The 19,840-nt window shown below is 37.8% G+C and overlaps 1 protein-coding gene across 1 annotated transcript in view; it reads right to left on the bottom strand.

The window, feature by feature from the left end:
- LOC101286057 (fibrous sheath-interacting protein 2-like) overlaps positions 1-19,840 on the bottom strand; it is a 58,506-nt gene that overhangs the window by 22,476 nt on the left and 16,190 nt on the right. The window contains 8 exon segments of the mRNA XM_049704539.1: positions 1-563; positions 609-1,477; positions 1,702-2,084; positions 2,433-2,564; positions 2,567-2,688; positions 2,691-3,958; positions 3,960-7,396; positions 7,398-7,610. Of these exon segments, the coding sequence (XP_049560496.1) occupies positions 1-563; positions 609-1,477; positions 1,702-2,084; positions 2,433-2,564; positions 2,567-2,688; positions 2,691-3,958; positions 3,960-7,396; positions 7,398-7,610 (6,987 nt within the window).

Raw genomic sequence — 19,840 nt, forward strand, 5'->3', positions numbered from 1 at the left:
TTCTAGTTGTGAAGAAACATTCTCCGAAGAGAAATGGGCTTCTGGATTTGCAAAAGAGATTGTACTAAAATATCCCTGTGAAAGTTTGAGATCATCTGAGTATGAGCCTTTTATTGGATGGGCCAAATTATTCTTTGTAGCGTATAATCCTTGCAAAACTGCATCAACTATTTCACTTGCTATCTCAATTTGATCAGAAGGTAAAGTATTTACATTTACCATTGCTCTATTTTGCCTCACCTCTTGAAATTCATTCACAGTTGTTTCCAGAATATTACTTACTATATCCCTGGAATACACTTTTACCTCCACAGTGGGGAGTTTTGCTCTCACTGAGAGATTTTTGGCATCCCCTGTGGATAGCAGGCCTGGTAGCCCCATGGAAGTCTTGGACTGGTTGCCTCTTAGAGTCTTCTCTCTAAGACCTAACTTGGTTTTGCTTTTGGCTTTAGCTCCACCAGGTCCTAGCTGTGGCTTTGTTCCAAATTTAGCCAAAGAGGTAACTTTTGATTTTGTTTTAAAATTTGTTTTAAAACTTGCCTTAGGGCTGCCCTTGGGGCTAGCTTTAGAACTGCATGGCCTCAGATATCGAATTTCATCAGATTGACCTTTAAGGGATGAACTCTCTTCTAGATTCAGCAAAGCAAAATCTGTGTTCTTTTTGAGAACCTTTTGGACCAATTGTTCACCCAGTCGCAATGGAGAAAATTGCAATACAATGTTTTCCAATGAAGTGACACTTCCAATACCTGTGTAAGGATAAACTTGCGGTATCACAGGTTCAGGGGGAACACTTCTTTTTTCTGCTTGTTTCAATTCTCTAAAGCACGATGGATTCATCATCAGTTCTTCATTGCCAGATGCTTCCAATTCTCCCCTGGTCTCACTGTTTTCATATAAAGATGTCATAATTATTGAGAACATTTTTCTGAAAACACTTTCAACTATGTCATTTGCGACACTGTTTATATGTGACTGGAAAGCTTTTTTGTGTGCTGATGTTTTAATTTTAGAATCAGATGTAAAGTGAGGGAGTTCATTAAATGGAGGCCAATGGTCTGTATCTTCCATTACCCTTTGATATACCTTCTTTAAAATATCCTTAACTACACTTAACAAAGAAGTTATTTTTTCCTGTCCATATTCTCCATTTCTAAATATTTCTTCCAAAGTCCTTCTTTGGTTTTCTCCTTCTGATATAATTTGGTTTTGATCTGAGCATTTTGAAAAGAGAGGCAGTTCAGTGTTGTCTTCCATTTTTATTTGACCAGGCAATATTTCATTTTGTACAGTTAGTTGTGTAAAAAGACCAGGGTCCTGCTTTGAGTAAAAGCTACTTGCCTTTAAAGATATTTTATCATGTAAACTCTTTAAGATGTTGTTGACAGTTTCACTTGCAATGATGTTTTCTTGGAATGAAGTATTGTTTTGATATGTATACATCTTTTGGATTTCTAGGTATATGTCATTTTTTATGTGTCAAAATGGTACTGGCGGGCTTCCCTGGTGGCGCAGTGGTTGGGAGTCCGCCTGCCGATGCAGGGGACGCGGGTTCGTGCCCCGGTCCGGGAGGATCCCGCATGCCGCGGAGCGGCTGGGCCCGTGAGCCATGGCCGCTGAGCCTGCGCCTCTGGAGCCTGTGCTCCGCAATGGGAGAGGCCACAACAGTGAGAGGCCCGCGTAATGCAAAAAAAAAAAAAAAAAAAAAAAATGGTACTGGCGATTATGTCAGCATATTCCTTAAGACTAGCTTGTGATACATGAATTGCAGGTCCATGTTTTTCTCTGAAATTAGCAAATATGTAATTTGTGACTTGTTGACTGAGAATGGTTTTAGCTGTTGATATTTTCAGGATATTCATACCTAATGGCATTTGGTTTGATTCAAGAAATATGCTGTCATCTTGTTTACAGTTTGTAAATTCTGATCCAACATATGGTTTTTCTCTAGTCTCCGTATGAGGAATAAGTAGCAAATCTATTCTTTCTGTGGCAAAAGATTTTAATCTATTCAAAATAGTTTTAGTAATGAAATGAGCATTTTCCTCACATGGCTCAGGAGCAGATTTCTTGGCATCTTGTTTCTTTCTTTCTTTTTTTTAAAAAATTTTTATTTTATTATTATTTTTTGGCTGTGTTGGGTCTTCACTGCTGCACGCGGTCTTTCTCTAGTTGTGGCGAGCAGGGGCTGCTCTTCCGTGCGGTGCGCGGGCTTCTCATTGCAGTGGCTTCTCTTGTTGCGGAGCACGGGCTTTAGGTGCCCGGGCTTCGGTAGTTGTGGCACGCAGGCTCTAGAGTGCAAGCTCAGTAGTTGTGGCACATTGGCTTAGTTCCTCTGCGGCATGTGGGATCTTCCCCGACCAGGGCTCGAACCCATGTCCCCTGCATTGGCAGGCGGATTCTTAACCACTGCGCCACCAGGGAAGTCCGGCATCTTGTTTCTTAAGTACAGTTGTCTGATTATCATCAGAATAAGCTGATTTCAGCTGTACATCTCTTTCATTTCTTGCAAATGGAAATCTCTCCCTTTTCCTTTCATTCATTGAGTCTATAACAGGAGATTGTTGACCTCTGCTATGGGAAATGCGTCAGAAAATATCAGAGGCAGTCTTGGAGAAATAGAATCCTTTGCATTTACTGCAAGCATGATAGCAGAAGTGAGATTTTGAAGAACAATATCCGCCATACATTGGAAATCATAGCAACATACTCCTTAGGAACTAAAAGCCTAAGAATAGCCTTATTTGCATACTCGGGGTCCCTTTCAGAGTTTGTTTCTAAATGTCTCCCACTTACATTACACTTAAGAGTGGATACAGCAAATGGGAGATTATTCTCATCTATTGTTTCCTCACAGATGTCAATTAAGATACCTTCAATGGTATCTAGTATTTGACATTGAAGTTTTTCCCGATAATCACTTTTATTGAACAGCTTTTCAACAATATCTTCTGGCCGACCTGGATCAGTCTCTCTGTCAAATATATTCTTTTCATATTTGCCTTTAGTAGACACAATATCTAACATTGTGTTAACAACCTGACTTGGAATACTTTCAGAAGCCACAACATTATGAGTTAAGAATGGAGTTTTTATTTCTTTATCTAACTTACGTTTGATTCCTTGTAAAATTTGTGTAGCCACTTCTGTTGCATATATATTTAATTTAGAGGCACTCAGTTGACATATTGAGGTGGTCTTTCCTGATTTATTATGATCCACTGAGCAACAAGAAAATTGGTCATCAGAATATGAATCTTTGGTTGATAAGCATGGTTGGCTTGAAGCAGTCTCATCCTGCTGTAAAGGTAAAGCCATTGGAACTGTGAAATTGATAAGAGGACAAAAGAGGGCTTTTACTTTGGTACTAGCAAATGTTTCTAAATTTGTTAATACTGACTGTATAATATCTTCAACTACATTTATTTTGGTCAGTTTACCAATATTGAGTGTGGACTGAAGTGTACATGGATTTCTGTCCAGTATGGTAGAGTAAACAGGGGACTTTCCTCCACTGGTATGTTCAGTAAAAGAGATATTTGCTGGAAAGGTGATAGTATTATACCTATTTTAATTTTCATTTCTATCTGTCATAGCAGCAGAATAAAGTTTTTGAAATATGGTTCTAACAATATTATCTGCAACAATGGTTACATCCGCTTCAGACACTAAAGGGCCCATTGTTTTATCCAGGGGTTGAACAGATGTTTGAGCAAGTGGCTCATCACCAGCATGAGGAATGTCACATAAATGGGACTGGGGAAGAGGAAGCACATTTGGTTGATCAATTAAATCATTCTGAAAAATTTCATTCAAAATATTTCTTATAATGGGCACGACTGGGGACTTTTGTAGCTCTTTGAGTTCTACTTCAAATTTTTTTAATGTTCTTTCGAGTTCCTGTTGCTTAAGAGAATCTGATTTAGTTTCTTCTTCTGTTGGTCTTTCCTCTTCAGCACTTTCTTTCTGTTTCTGCAGGGTCTTCTAGATATGACTCTGGGTCAGCTCCTCCAGGAAGAAAATTTCCATAGGTTGGCCTGTATCTATAATTTTCAATGCCTCTCTCTTCTGGTTCAGTTTCATTAAAGATATCTGGAGAAATTGCATCCAAAATGAAATTGACTAAGTTCTTAAGTGTTTGTTTCTCTTGTAGTGGCTTGCTTATACATGTTTCCAAATCTGGCAAGCTCACGTTTAATTCAGTTTGAATGGCTTTCAAAATAGTACTTGACACTTTCTTTGCATGCATGTATAAAGTCGACTGCAATCGTTTTTCACGTGTGTTAGCACAAATGTTGGTATTTTCACTTTCCCAGTATGTCCTGCTGTTCTTTTTATTTCCACTGATTATAGCGTCCAGAGTTTCTAAATTTCCATTGGCAAACCCTTCCAATTTAGCAAAAACCATTTTAAGGATATCTGAAGCCATGATTTTCAGTTTATTTAGATGCTTTTCTTTTGTGGTTCCTGTTTTGGGGGCAGTAGTTTTTCCCTTTTTGTTAGTCACCTCTTGGCTACCTGGCCAGGTCACATTGGGCACCATGCTGAAGATTATGTCAGAGCCTCTGCTCATTTCCTCAAGAAGCAAAGCAAATGACAGGCTGTCAGTGTCAATATACTCTGAGATAGCTTTAAATTCTGAATTTTTGAAAATGCAATCTATCTCAACACCACATAATTTTGAAACAATACCTTGTAGAATTGTATGAGAAATTAGCTTAAGATTGGACTGCAATGTACTGGTTGTTCTCAACTTCTCATTGATCCTCTCTGTATTTTGCTCATCAGGTAGGGGAGACTGTGGATGGTCTCCTATGAGCTTGCATAACATGTCATATAAGGTATCTCCAATTCTATCTAACACTTGCAATCTAGTACATTGGTGAACTTCCTCCTGCATGTGCTGGCAATGAGAAGGCAAAAGTTTTTGTTGATCAATGCCACCAGTTCCATATGAGATTTTAGACCCTAGTTTATCTGAAGGGAGTAAAATATTGCTTTTATCTGTGTTTCCACTTAACACCTCACAAATGCAAGTTGCTAATGAACTTGTCATAATGTCATTACTTAGCTTTGTGACAACAGAGTCTAATTCATTTTCAGTGTCAGTGAAAAATCCTCTACCTCTAAAATTCTTGGGAGGGCTACCCCTGCTAAGATTTAGATTTTTCTTATTGTATTGTAGTTCTTCCTGGATAGCATCCAAAACAATTTTTATCACTTTAATTGTGTAAACACTAAGGTGAGATCGAGACAAAGATTTCTTGTCAGGCGCAGGCTTTGAGTGGGCAGCATGGCTTTCTGGTTTGAAGCGGTTTTGTAATTTTGGACAAACAAATGAGTTCAACTTCTTAAAAATCGTGTTAATGATCTTATCATTAATGTGATCTACAGGTTCAGATGTCGAGCCACTTGCTCCAGATTCTAACCAGGTATGTTTTGTAGAGTCTACACCAAGTGCAGATAAAAATTTCTTCTGTTTACTGTCAAACCATGTTGCTAATGGCTCTTTATTTGGTATGTCAGTATTATCTAGAGAAGTTTGATGTACTGATGAAGAATGTCTGATAATGTGACTAGAAGCCATGTGAAGTATTTTTAATACAGCATCTATAATATCTTGAGCTACCGTATGGATTTCTGACACAGAGAACATCTGGTCCATCCATTCTTGATGTGACAGATCTTGTGGTTTTCCTGAGGTAAGAAGTGAAGCCTCTCTACCATTTTTATAGTCTAAGTGTTCAGAGAGCCCAGAGGATATATCTTTGAGCATCTGTGCTAAAATACTTCTAACTATATTTTCTAAAGCTTTCTGTATTTGATACGTTTCATCTTGGCTGAAAAGTAAAATGTCTTTATTCACACCAGGCTTGTCCTTAAAAAGGTCCTTATTTTTAAAAGTTGGAAGGTCAGTATTTAATCCCTGATCGTGAAATACTACTTTGTCTTGATAAGCAGGCTTTGTAGGTAAGTTCATATTGCTTTTGTGTTTAAAACCAGCATTTTCCTTTGTTAACCAGTGATCAGGAACCTGTTCTTGTAATTTTGCTTTTTCATCTTTGATAGATGAAATCAATACATTTTCTACAATTTTGTCTATTTCTTCATTTTTGTCTTCAGAGTAAAGGACCATACCAGGAACATTAATAGGTGGAAATAGGCACACATACCTAGGAGCATTAGTTACTCTAGTGCTGGTGAGTCTGTTGTCTTCTTCAGTGCCAGAAGGACTGCTCATTCTGGAGTGTCTACTCTTTTGGACATCTGTTTTCACTGGTGTCTGATGTAGCTGAGCCAAGATATCATCAAGTAGCTGAAGGATGATCACTGTTTCTTCAGTTGCAATGAGCCTTTCATTATTAAGTCCAATTTGTATATAGCCTAGTATAGTGCTGATTGCTTCCTCTATATAACCAACCAGAGAGGACTGGGAAAAAATATTTGACACTGAATTTTGTATTTCTTCCTTGCCAATCAAATTGGCAGCATCAGGTTCAACACTGGATTTCCTTTTGCTGGCTCTTTGAAGGAATGTATATGTTCGATCTTCCCTGTGTTGCTGATAAGCCAGTTCAGTTGTGATTTCAAGATGAAAAAGTTCACTTTGCTTAGAAAATGCAAGAGCCGTCAGCTTTTCTAAAATCGCATGAACCATATTCTCTGCAATATCATTCATGTTTTCCAAAGCATAGGGCAGTGAAGCTTTTGAAGTTTTTTCTTTTGGAGAAATGAAATGTTCTCCACTGACTAAGTTTGATTTAAAGTGAACGGATACATTTTCTTGTGAAAATTCCTCGGTACATTTTTTCTCAACTGCAGACTGTAGCTTCTCAAGCACATTTTCCATAATTTCAGCAGCTGCTGAGGAAATATCAACACTGGAGAGCAAGTCTCCTTTGTCAGTGTCAGTTTGGTCAACCAAAGCTTCGGCCGTAACAAAGGAAAGGGTGGGGATGATCTGGGTTAATTCAGACACCATTTCATGAAAAATGTTTTCTAAAATCAACTCAGTTTCCTTTTTTAGGTGATATTTAAAGTCAAGTAAAACATCATTTAACTCCTGCATCTCATTTACAGCTTTTGCTTTTTCATCAGGAGACAGTGGGCGTTCTAAGCCATCTGTTTCAGTGGTAGCATCTTTACATTTCCTTGTGCCTGTTTCAATCAGTGCAACAAGGTGACTATTGGATTTACAGGTTTTAAGCTTGGGGGGTTCAGATTTCTCATTATATTTAGGTTCGGGGGTTTTAGGTTTCTTTTCTGAGTGTTCTTTCCTATGATATATTCTTTCTACATCTGTTCTTTCTTTATGGGCAGAAGATGATTTTGACGGTGCCACTGGTTGCCCTATTGACTTGTCAGCTGCCTCTGCACAGGGCTCTGCCTGAACCATCTATCTTACTTGTTTCATATAGAAATGTTTCACGGCATATGCTACAGCAATTCTCACTATCAGAAGAGAGGGTAGAGTCATCAGGCATTGGGTATATAATATTTCGTGACCTTTCTTCATATTTTGTGATGGCTGGATATAATACACTAGTCACTGCAGCCACAACGCAGGTCATTATATTTTGAATTATACTGTTCAATTCTTCAGAAGTTATCTGGAAAGGAGGTGAGCGGGGATACAAGGGAAATCACATATGAATTTACTCTATTTTAGGGACAGGGACTAACCTTTAATTCCTTTTATCAAACAATGCATAGCTACAATCCAGCCACGGTGTGTAGAGAGAACATAGGAAATCTATTTAGAACACCAGATTAGTTTCAAGTTGGTTTATTCTCTGTGGCTGTGATCTATTTTTTGAATAAGATTTTCTTTGATTCAAAATCCCTTGGACCCTATACTTGTGCTCCTAAGTGTATAGTTATACCACCACCTAGATTGTCTAATTGTTGAATATATTGTGTAGTGTTAAATACATTGCACCCTTAAAGCTGTCTGTCCATTTTATCTTTGTTTCAAAAATCTGAACATAGGGCTAGCATATACTTGAGCTCATTGTTGGTGAAATTTAAATGTTAATAAAATAGTACACCCATTAAAATAAAATAAAGCAGAAAAAACCCCCCAAATCCCTTGGAACTATAAAAGTTTATTGCTGAGGATAAATGGCTTCCTGGTTAAAAAAAAAAACAGCCAAGTGGGTGTCTAGGCTCGTAGAAAACAAATGCCCTGGCAAGAAGTAAGACTGTGTTTATGACCCAAGCAATATTTCTTAAAAATACAAACCTGGTTACCTCTAACAAACTATTTCATGAAACAAATTTGCAGTTCAAACATTTATGTGCCTTTGTGGATATAGCCTCCTTTTACTTAGGCATCCGTTTAGCTAGGAGATGAGGGTAAAAAATGAAGCCCCATAGTGGAGGGATCAGCCTGTGGGTTCTGTGGCTGGCCTATTGCTGCCTTCCTCTGTCAATTGACTGTGTTTATATATGCAAACGACTACAGCTAGTTGTTAAAGTTTAATCAATGGGCAACGGTTAGCACTGATGATTTAAGGGAAATGAACAGGCTTAGGTCCAACGAAAGATTATCAGTGCAAACTCTCTTGGATTGGGAGGCAGAGGACAGCTCAAGAAATAAAGAAACACATTAATTTCGGAAGGAAAGAAGGTTGAGCCAGAACTCGTACTCAAAGGGCCAGAAGGCCAAGCAGTGGAGGGAAGTTGGGGCTCTTTTAGTATGAGCTGAAGTAGAAACCCAGGGACCAGACTTGAATGGCCATTTCCTCATGGTTAATTATGCTCACTATTATAGCTTAGACTGGACCAGGGGCAGATGCAAAGTGCACCTGCCAAACTCTATAACTGTTTATGTATGTGTACTTATTGCAAATATATTTTGGGATCATAAAAATCCTTTTGCCTATAATAAAACAGTATTCTTTTTAAAGTTGTTATCCTCAAGACAGCCAGACCAGGAGTGTGAACCTTCCACAGGAACTCTACTTTTCAAGGCTGTGGCTACAAGTCAGTGGCAGCAAAGGCTGGATGCCTGGCATTTTAGCTGTGCATTGTTTGATATCCTGGCATTTGGGCACCCGATTCCCTATAATGTTGTTGTTGCCTCAGAATTATCTCCAAAGGTAGCCCCAGATTGTTCAGGTTTAGGCCAACAATCAAAGTTAACACCTTGCCGTATGTAGCATATTCTCTCCTGACCCATTAGAGAAGGTTTGAGGGACGCTTCAAGGAAAAGCATTTTTTATTGTGATAAAATACACATAACATAAAATTTACCATTTTAAAGTGTATAGTTCAGCAGCATTAGGTACATTGACAATGTTGCACAAACATCACTACTATCTAGCTCTCGTAATGTATTTTTTTTCACCTATTGTGCAGACCAGAAAATGGCTACTGAGTTTGAAAAACATAGTTTGAAATGACAGCATATGGTTGAAAAAGACTTGTTTTACTTATGTAAAATGTCCTAAATCAAACACTTCTAAGAATAATGTTTAAACATTAATAAGTAAGTTACTCACCTTCTTGGTCTAAATTGATCTAAATCCGTTCCAATACATATGAGCTAAGAATTTCAATATATATTATTTTCTTATCACCAGAGATAATGTACAGCAGACCTACATTACTACTCTTAGGGTAGCTGAGAAGAAGCATGTCCAACTTTGACATATAAAATTGGAACATTCATCAAGTTTTTAATGAAGCGAAATGCGATAAGTAGAATCTGATTATTCAGCTCATTTTCACTATACTATTAAACCAAGAAATATCGTTTTGGTGCCAGTATGTCTCAGCCTTTGTGTTTGTTGCACATTCTATGAATTGATCAGGTGTATGTTTGAAAGAGTGTGTGAGTGTGCTACTCCCCTGAACCCCTTTCTTGTTCATGATTCCTCTGTCTAGCCCCAGAGTTGGGGCTTATCAAATTTACCCTCTTCTCTGCCAGGCCCAAGTTGCAGCTCTCTTGTGACCAGGTCCCTTCTTTTGATGGAGTAGCTATCGTAAGACTCTTCTTACTCCCAGGAGAATTAAGAGACAGATCTAGGCATCCTGGCTCACCTGCCTGAGGGGCAGGATGCTCAGCCCTGAGCCAGATCTGCAGCGGTCTGCAAAGGTATTTCCCTTAATGTCTTCCCATTATGGAGTGGGTTTGTGGTATTTGATGCTTTCCCCGTGATGATTAAACCTCCTAAGCCTCCCCCAATCTACCCTCCTGAGCCCCTGGGCAAAAGGCCAATAACAATAACTTTGTACCCCCCTTAACAATAACTCTTTTAACAATAATTTTGGACCTCTGCAAAACTCAACATTAACTGAGAGTAAAAGGCAAGGAAGAGAAAACGGCAAAGAGGGAAACTGACTAATATCAGCAGATGATTTTGCTGGTTGTCTGATTCACAGATTTTTCTCTAATAACATATTAGAAAATATAGTTAATTGCTTTATCAGTGAGTTTCATCGTACATACTTTTTCTTGACAGTGATTTTGATGGTAGTCTTGTTGCCTGAAAAAGTAAAAAGAGATTGATTTTATTTCTTATGGTTAATAATTTATGTAACTTTCCTCCAAATTCCTAATCATTGAATCAGATTACCCGCTTTGTGCTTGGGAGTTTTTTTTTCCTCCCCAGCAATTCACAGAGAAGAATAAGCTTTATTTTTTTTAATCTAACCCTCCTATTTAGCCTCTTATTTAGAAATTGGCCCCTGGGTATAGGACATGCTCTATTAATTACTCAGAGGAGTAGAATAATTGCTGCATAAAGAGTAGAATAATAGGTGCTGAGTAAACTAACACCTATCTGATATTACCACTGTTGATCCACCTTAGCCATGTTTGTTCTGTAGTGAGTTGAGAAGAGCATGGATGGGATTGGCGAGAGAGGGGATGGGCTAGTCCTTTCTGCCTGTCCTGCTTGATCAGAGCTTTCTGATAATTTACTTTCTACCCACCTCCTCAAAATTCCTAATCTCCTCTCCTTGCCCCACAGTAGGAGAAGATCTATGGATGATCCACTGACAATGATAGATTAAAATAACGGGTTTCAGATCATATGTAATACCAAATTAGATGGAGCCCTTTTCTAGGTATCACAATATTCTATTCTGTGTTCTAATCAGAATTATTTGTTATGACCTACTACATGGAACCAAAATTATATTTTACTAAATTGTAGCAAGAGAACAACAAAATCATGTAAATTATAGAATAATAACAAAAAGTTTTAAAAAATCAAGGCCTAAGACTAATTATGATTTACTTTCATATTTTTCTGCCTCCATGGATCCCTTGCCTCTCTTCTTCTTGACCTTCTTAAAGGAAACATGGTGCTTCTATTTTCATTTTTACTTGTCCTGCCTTTATGTTATCAAATTTACTTTTTCCTCCAAGGCCTAACAATTTAATTTTGAGACATACAGTCAGACTGTGAAATTACAACCTAAATCCTAGCAGGAAAAGGTCTCAGTTAGGGTTAGGCATCAATAGCCCATCCACAGACTAATACCTTTTTGCAATATAGAACCTAGAACATGAATGCTCACATCAGTGACATAATTCCTATCCTTTGGCTTCATTCATTTTTCTAACACCCAGTTTCTTAGGCCAAATCCAGCACAATTTCTTTTCTGTAGATCCTTGGCAATCCAATGCACCCAGATTCTTTTTTTCTGCTCTCCCTATCTTATACCACAGGCAGCAAGTGGAGTCCTGTGTATGTTTCTACTTCTCCCCACAGACTTTCTGTCCCAAAGGCATGCATTTAGATAAAAGGAAATAGCACAGAACTAAGAACAAAACTAATCATATAGATCAGAAAAGCCTTATATAAGACCACTAGAAACTAGTTGTAATATTGGATACAAATCTGCAATTTGCAATGAATTATCAGTTTCTCTTTGGAGTCAATTGAGCAGAAACATGCAAATGAACTCACTGTTATGTTGGAAAGTTCCACAACAATTCTAGGAGTGCTATAATATTCCATCCACTTTTCCCTAGTCTTAGGTGGTTTTCCCTAATAGGTTGATGCTACTAAAGCATCTAAGGTTTAGGTCATTTGTACTGCCAACTCTCTACTTCTTAAATAAAGAGGGCAGTGATATTAATGATAATTAGTTTAGAAGCCCCAAAGATAAGGCACAGTTTTTCACCGTTTAACTTGTTATGTCATAAAACTATAAATATAACCTTTCTCTTCCTAACCTTCTCCTCCATACAACCTCACTTTAGTCCAAAAGATAACTGGCCAACCACCCCTTGAAGATTAATGTGACAAGACTGAATTTTAGTCTGTCTGCCTAATCCTTCTGAATATCTAAGTTTTAATGTAACTGGTGGTCCTCTACTGGTACCTCAGGCCCACAGCTTTGAAGTGATGTCTCATACCTCCTGATCATACATACATGTAGTCCATTCTATTGCCAAATCCATTTACTCATTCCAGTGGTTGAATGGGATTTAAAAGCAGCACCTCTGTATCCTAACATCAGTGGTCCAATCTGATAAGCCAAAAACTGGGGTAGTTCCATGGGTGGCCCTCCCTTTGCCTAACATTTTATCCACTGTCCTGCCCTCAATTCACTCTCTGGTATTGCTCATGTCTCCCTGTCTTTTCTCCTCGTGCTTTGTGAAGCACAAATGAGGTCAGGGGCAGTGCTTTATTCATCTTGGTATCTGTCTAATAACCAGCACTATACTTTGAACATAGTAGGTTCTCAAGAAAGTTTGGTAAATAAATTTCCATTTAACATATTTTAGCTCTATGTGTACAAATGAAGGCCACTGTGCAGGCTACAAATCATTAATGGACTTCTGCAGAGAAGAAGTGCCTGTCTTCAATTTGTCGTATATGATGCTATCAGGGGTGTTCAGCAAAGTTACTGATTTGATAATATTACATCTCTCCTCAAAACCTTAGACTGTCACTCAATGAGTGAAATACACACTTCTGAGCACAGTCTTCAGGGCAACAGACTCACTGCCTTCTTTACTCTGTTTCTCCTCTCATCTTCTATCCCAATCATCAGAACATACTCAGTATCTAAATGCAAAGCTTAATAATTACAACTGTTTACCACATCGCTATCTTATCACATTTGCTTCCTCCTGTCCTGACTTCTTTGGTTCCTAATTCTATTTTATTAAGCTTACTGTGTATGTCCTTTACGTTAGTATTAGAAAAAACAGAGAACCAAGGAGTTGGAGGAAGAGAAGAGAGAGGAGGTAAATGGTGGAACAGACATGATGCGTCCACAGTTGAGTCTTGGGAAGCAAAGAGCTGCATCAGAACAAGAGGACTAAGCCAAAGGCCTTGAACCTGGGTTCTTTTCTGTAAGGTAAAGGAATGTGACGTGGGTGCAATGGGCAGAGCCATACCAGATGTGTTGTAGCTAGGTTTTCTTGTGCTGTGTCCTGGAATTGTCCTAGGTATAGCTAAAGGTATTTTAACCCTGTGTATTTGAAAGGAATGGGAGAGAAGCTCCAGGTCATATACAGAGTTCTTCATCTTAGCTGATTTTTAATAAAAGGGTATCCAGAGCATTTGCTATTGAAAAGACTCAAGTGATTCTGTAGTCTAGGGTGGGAGTTGGTCAGGAAGAAGAGGGAGGCAGGAATTAACACTGTATAAAACTACACATAATCATTATTCTCTCACTTTTACTTCTTGAAACTACCTTGATACTGAGCTAGTCAGTTTCCTTCCTTCAGCATCCTTGTATCCCATGAGCCCTCAGCAAATCAGACAAGCTGACTGCTATCAATCCTACCCCCAAATCCTTTTCTAAAAACCTTGGTCTGAACATCAACACCATTTACCACCACATACTACTTCACTTTACCCAACCATTTGCATCAGAGTTTGGGATTTATAAAAACTATCCTGAACCTCATTTGGTTTGTTGAGTGTTTAAAAGATGATGGTGTTGGGTATGTGTGTTCCATCAGGAGTTATTTTATGTGCATGAACTATTATTAAAATTTGAGGGGAATAGGACATCAGCAGAATGGGTGGCCACCAAGGTTTGAGGGGTGAAAGGCTCCCAGGCCAAAGAAAAGTTCTCCACTGGCCTTTATTTTGCATCATGAGAGACTGATTACTTCGGATTACAGTGCAAATATCCTTAGGGGGGTAACAGATTAAGTCATTAATACTATATATATAACGCATCATTGTAAAGCAATTATACACCAATAAAGATGTTAAAAATAAATAAATAAATATATAGTAAACTAATGTATCATCATTAGAAAACCAGTAACCTCAAAAGGCAAAAGTAATGCAGCATTTTTGAGTGGGGACAGGGGAAAAGAATAGATCCAGATCCCAGAAGTAGTGCTCCCTGAAAGGGGAGTGAAAGTACTGTTTATCAGGGGGGCACAGGACTAAAGGGAGAACAAAGAGAGAAGGAGGTGGAAGAGCGCGAACAGCTAGCTTTGCCTACTTTACAGTTTTAGCTTAGTCCTGAGAAGTTGCAAAAGGGGAGAGTTTTACTACAGACAAGTAAAACTACAAGAATGGAGGATTCAAACAGCACTCCTGTGTAATTATTTAAATATTAATTTAAAGCAACACATTACTTTATTAAGTTTTCTTAGATATTTACTTAATTGATGAGTCGTGAGAAAAGAAGATTCCGGGAGCTGCAGGTGAATTTTCAGAGAGAAAAAGAAAATTACTATTTATTGGTATCCTTCATGGGCTACTTGTAAAATGGTAATTAACATATCTTAATAGGTCTTTTATTCCCTGCTGTCAATGCTCTGTTTAAACCCTCCAGGGACTACCAGTCAGGCATCAAATATACCTTAAGGTCTGGGATGATTGCCTTCCTCACCAGCCTCATCTCTGGTCACCATTCTACATATATTCTATGCTCCAGAGATACTGAACAACACTCAGTTCCCTTTGCCTCTGCCCTCACTATTTCCCTTGTAACTCTAGTGTCCCTCTTAAATTTCTCATTTTTAGGACTCATTCAGCTTGTGTCACCTCCTTCAGAGAGCCTTCCTTGATATCTGCCTAGATAGACGCATTCTCTGTCAATGCTCCTGAAGCACCCTATACATCCTTCTGTTATAGGACTTACTATGCTGTATTGTGAGTACTAGATTACAGTGCCTGGCATATACTAAGCACTCAAGAACATTTATTTGTTGAATTAATTCTTCTTTTTTTTTGGCTGCGCCACGTGGCATGCAGGATCTTAGTTCCCCAACCAGGGATCAAACTCGCACCCCCTGCAGTGGAAGCGCAGAGTCTTAACCACTGGACCTCCAGGGAAGTCCCTTGAATTAATTCTTTAACACACGCGTTGGCTCAATGTTTGTTCATTAGTCTGCCTGTCATTAATCTCTTCCCACTCAAATACTGTCTAACATGCTTTGTATGCCATCTAGCAAAGTTCCATAAGTGGATTTTAGTAACTATTTCTGGATAATGATACTAAAGCAAGTCTTCATGTGGAATACATCCATAGGAATACTGGGATGGTGTATGTCAGTTGTGCACAATCATGACTAAACAGTCTTAAACAAACAGAATACTTTGAATAATAGAAAGTATTAGAAAGTATTGGTAGTATTACCAATTAAAGCCAGTTCAAAGTCAAGGTGAATATCTATTTATTTTTCTCCCAATAAATGTAAAGTGTATTGTGAATAACCAGTAAATTCCAACGATCTGCATAGAAGTTTTACTTAAATTTTATGTACCTTCTTGAGTTTCTTTGTGTATGAGTATGTTTTTGAGTGTGTACAGTTTTGGAAAGGAAGGAGCTGGAATTAATAGTGAACAAACCTGAAAAAAAGTGTGAAGATAATACTGTTGTGGTGTTTTTGAAATATGTCTACAAATTCTTTCATAATACTCCCTCCTGTGGTGGAGGTTAATTCTTTTCTCCTAAGTGTGGGTTGGACTTAGTGACTTGCTTCTAATGAATATGTAGTGGAAGTGATGGTGTATAACTTCTGAGACTAGGTTGTAAAATATAGTGTGGCTTCAGCCCCTTTCTCTTGGATTGCTCACTCTGGGGGAAGCCAGATGCCATATCATGAGGATGCTCAAGAGATGTATGGAGATGCCCACATGGTGAGGAACTGAGACTTCCTGCCAACAGTCATGTGAGTGAGAAACCTTAGAAGTGAATCTTCCAGTCGCAGTCAAGCCTTTAGGATGACTGCAGCAGCCCTGGATGACATCTTGACCATAACCTCATGAGAGACCCTGAATCAGAACCATCCAGCTAAGTTGCTTCTGTATTCCTAACCACAGAAACTGTGAGATGATTTTTTTAAGCTGCCAGGTTTTAGGGTTTTTTTTTGGTTATTCAGCAATAGATAAATAATGGCGCGGTTAAAAGAATAAGGAACTCTTCTATGGTTTCTAGCAACATGGTGCATTAAATATCCTAAAGAGCCTAACTGTGTAAAACCTATTAGAAATGCAATGGGAATTTGATAAAAATACAATTATAGTGTAGAACTTCCATACACCTCTTTGATGGCTGGATACATCTAGCAGGCAGTAAGAAAAGAGTCTAGTAGACAAAAAAAATCAGTAAAGACATATAATAATTGAATAATATAATCAATAAATATAATTTAAAATTCATTTAGAGCCTTACATCCTTTAAATAAAGAATTATACATTTTTTTGTATGTCCATGGAACACTTTCAAATATCAGTCACATATTTGGCCACAAAGAAAACGTTAACAACTTCAATGTGTTAAAGATCTACAGGCTACATTCTCTGAACCTAACTTTAAAAATGTGGCCGAAAATATTAATTTCATGATAATTAAGAAACATACTTATGGATAACTCTTAGGTCAAAGAGGGAATAAAAAGGAGAAAGTATAATCTACCTTAAAAAGAACACTTTATATCAAACCTATGGGAACAGCTTTTATTATTTCCCGTAGGTTTTGATATAAGGTGTTCTTTTCACTGCTTCTCCCATGCATCCCAGACCAATATCTACAACTGCCCCCTTGACTATTCCACTTAGATGTCCCACTTGGATGCCCTCAGGCATCTCAAACTCAACATATTCAAAGCTGAACTTATTTTTTCTCTTCCAAACTTGTTCATCTTAATGTATTGCCTGTCAACTGAATGGCATCACTATTCACTATCCATTAAGTTGCTCAGACTAGAAATCTGGGAGTTGTCTTCAATTCATTCTTCCCCCATATTCAATCAGTAACCAAATCTCATCCATTTGACCCTCTTAGTCTGAGTCCAATCTGTGCCCAGCTCTTCATCCTCACTGCCACTGACTTTGTTCAGGACTCATTTCTAGCCTTCACTATTGTAATAGCCTCTTAATTGTAATAAGGGGCAGTATGGTATTGCAGTTAGGATTGGTTGAGCAAGATAGACCTAGGTTAAAACCCTGGCTTTGCCACATATTATGTGAAATCTTGGGCATGATAATTTACCACTCTGAGACTTAGTTTACTTATGTGTAAAATGTTAGATAAAAATACTTTTATTGTTGGGAGGGTTAAATGAGAGAATATAGTTTAGTATAGTTCCTGGTACATAGTAAGTGTTCAATATGCTAACTGTTATTTTTATTGTCTCATTGCCTCCAGTCTCTTCACGTCTACTTCCACTTTCCTTTTTTATAAAAGGCAAATTCTTTTTTTTCTTTCTTTTTTTTGGTCATTTTTTGAAGTCCAGTTAATTTACAATGTTGTGTTACAGGTGTACAGGAAAGTGATTCAGATTCTTTTCCAGATTCTTTTCCATTATAGGTTATTACAAGATATTGAATATAGTTCCCTGTGCTATATAGTAGGTCCGTGTATTTTATTTATTTTATATATAATAGTGTGTACCTGTTAATCCCAAACTCCTAATTTATCCCCCCCCACTCTCCCCTTTGGTAACCGTATGTTTGTTTTCTATGTCTGTGAGCAGAAAAGGCAAAGTCTGACCATATTATGCTCCTGCGAATATTCTTCAATAGTTGCCCTTCGATAACAGGATAAAAGGTAGATTTCCTGGCACAGCTTACCAGAATCTTAATGATCTAACCCTTATCTACCAGTCAAGCTTCATCTGTAATTCTCTAACTTGAACTTTTAGTTAAAGCAATTCTGAAAAAAAACTATTTCCACAAACCCACTATGCTCTAATGTGTATATCTTGGTAGATGTATTCCCTTCTCCTGGAAGGTTCTCTTTCCATTTGTCTGCTTAGAAAATTCTTTCTCATCCTTCATGTCTCAGCTCAATTGTGGCACCTTCTGTAAAAGCTTCCTTGGCTTCCCTATGGAGAGTGGACTTTGTTTATATACCTCCTTTATTGGGCTTATTATATTGTGATTGTGATTACTGGCATGACTGTTCTACACTAAACTGTAAAATCCAGGATAGGGACCATGGCTTCTCTACTTCATGTGTTCAATAATTAGCATAGTGCATGGCATGTAGCAAAAGCTCAATAAATGTTAGCTGAATGAATGCATTAATGGATTGCAGGATTTCCTTAATAGTTATTGTTAATGTTTACCTGACTCATAGTTTAAGCTTGATTTCTTGGCCTTTTCCCCATTCACATCAGCATATGTCACCTATACATGCCACAAGAAAAAACAAAGAAAATCCTCAAATGAGTTTTCAAAGAATTTGAACATCATCTATTTCTCACAGAAATTTAATAAAGTGATTTAAAAAGTCCATTTATAATATACACGTGTTTCATTTGGTTTACATTACGTACATTACTTATAGAATTCAAAGGCTTATAGAATTCATTAATCTACTAAAATTAACTAACTGAGGAATGCACTGATCAGCATGGAAGGTAATCAGTTGAATAGCTAAAAAGAGTATGTGTGGTTTTTAAAGAAAGTTAACTATAGGGAAAATGTTTTGAGAGAGCTGGAAAGCACAGAGCAGGTTTTCTGCACACAAGGGATGTGACTCTTTGATTTGGCCAAGAGCTCTACCTGCTTAGGTAATTATACAGGAAGATAAATCCAACAGAGTAGACTTTATTTGTTTTCCAGGCCTGAGAGCTGAACACAAGCCACCAGAAGTACATTTCCTGACACTGATGGGATGGGTGAAATAAGCTGGAAAATAGCATTGGATTCTATTGTAATAAAAGTGGTCATGCTATTTCTCAAAATAAATTAGGTATTTGTGACCATTTGATTTATGCATATTGTCCAATGTATTTTAAAGCCTTCTTTAAAAACAGATGGTCTAAATTCGTTTATTGGGTTTTTTTGATAACATATGTAGTACTAAGTTTGCCGTCCATGCTACACTCAGAGAATACTTTTTTTTTGACTGTATAGTGAGGCTAGTGAAAAAAGTTATTAATTCCTGATGTGCAACTACTAAACTATCTTAAAGTAGTTAAGATTCTTTAATTAGATACTAAGCATACAGATTATGGATGTTAGCACAGTAGCACAGTGCCCTAGACACAGCAGGTGTTTTATAAATATGTGTTTATATAGAGAAGCATATTGTGGCTAACATGCTACATTTGAAGAGATATGTAATCGGGTCTGTCACTTTCTATGCATTTAACACAGAATATGGCAAAATATGTTAACTTTTTAGAACTGGTGAGCCAGTTAATGCAGTGCTAATGGAGCCAAGGAGGTACATTTGATTCTTATAATGAATGACAAATTGGCAACCCACAGAGGTAATATATGTTGTGACCAGGTACCCTGAATGTCTGTGGCCAACTTCCTGCAATCAGATGAGTGATCACTGGTCACAAAGGGGATAGGGCGAGGCAGTATGGCTGTCTCTGCACAACCCATCAGCACTAGAAGAGAAATGATTCACAAAAGCCCAATATATTGATTCTTCTGCAGGGCAT

This window comes from Orcinus orca, chromosome X (assembly GCF_937001465.1).
Source record: "Orcinus orca chromosome X, mOrcOrc1.1, whole genome shotgun sequence".
In the NCBI taxonomy this organism is placed as follows: Eukaryota; Metazoa; Chordata; class Mammalia; order Artiodactyla; family Delphinidae; genus Orcinus; species Orcinus orca.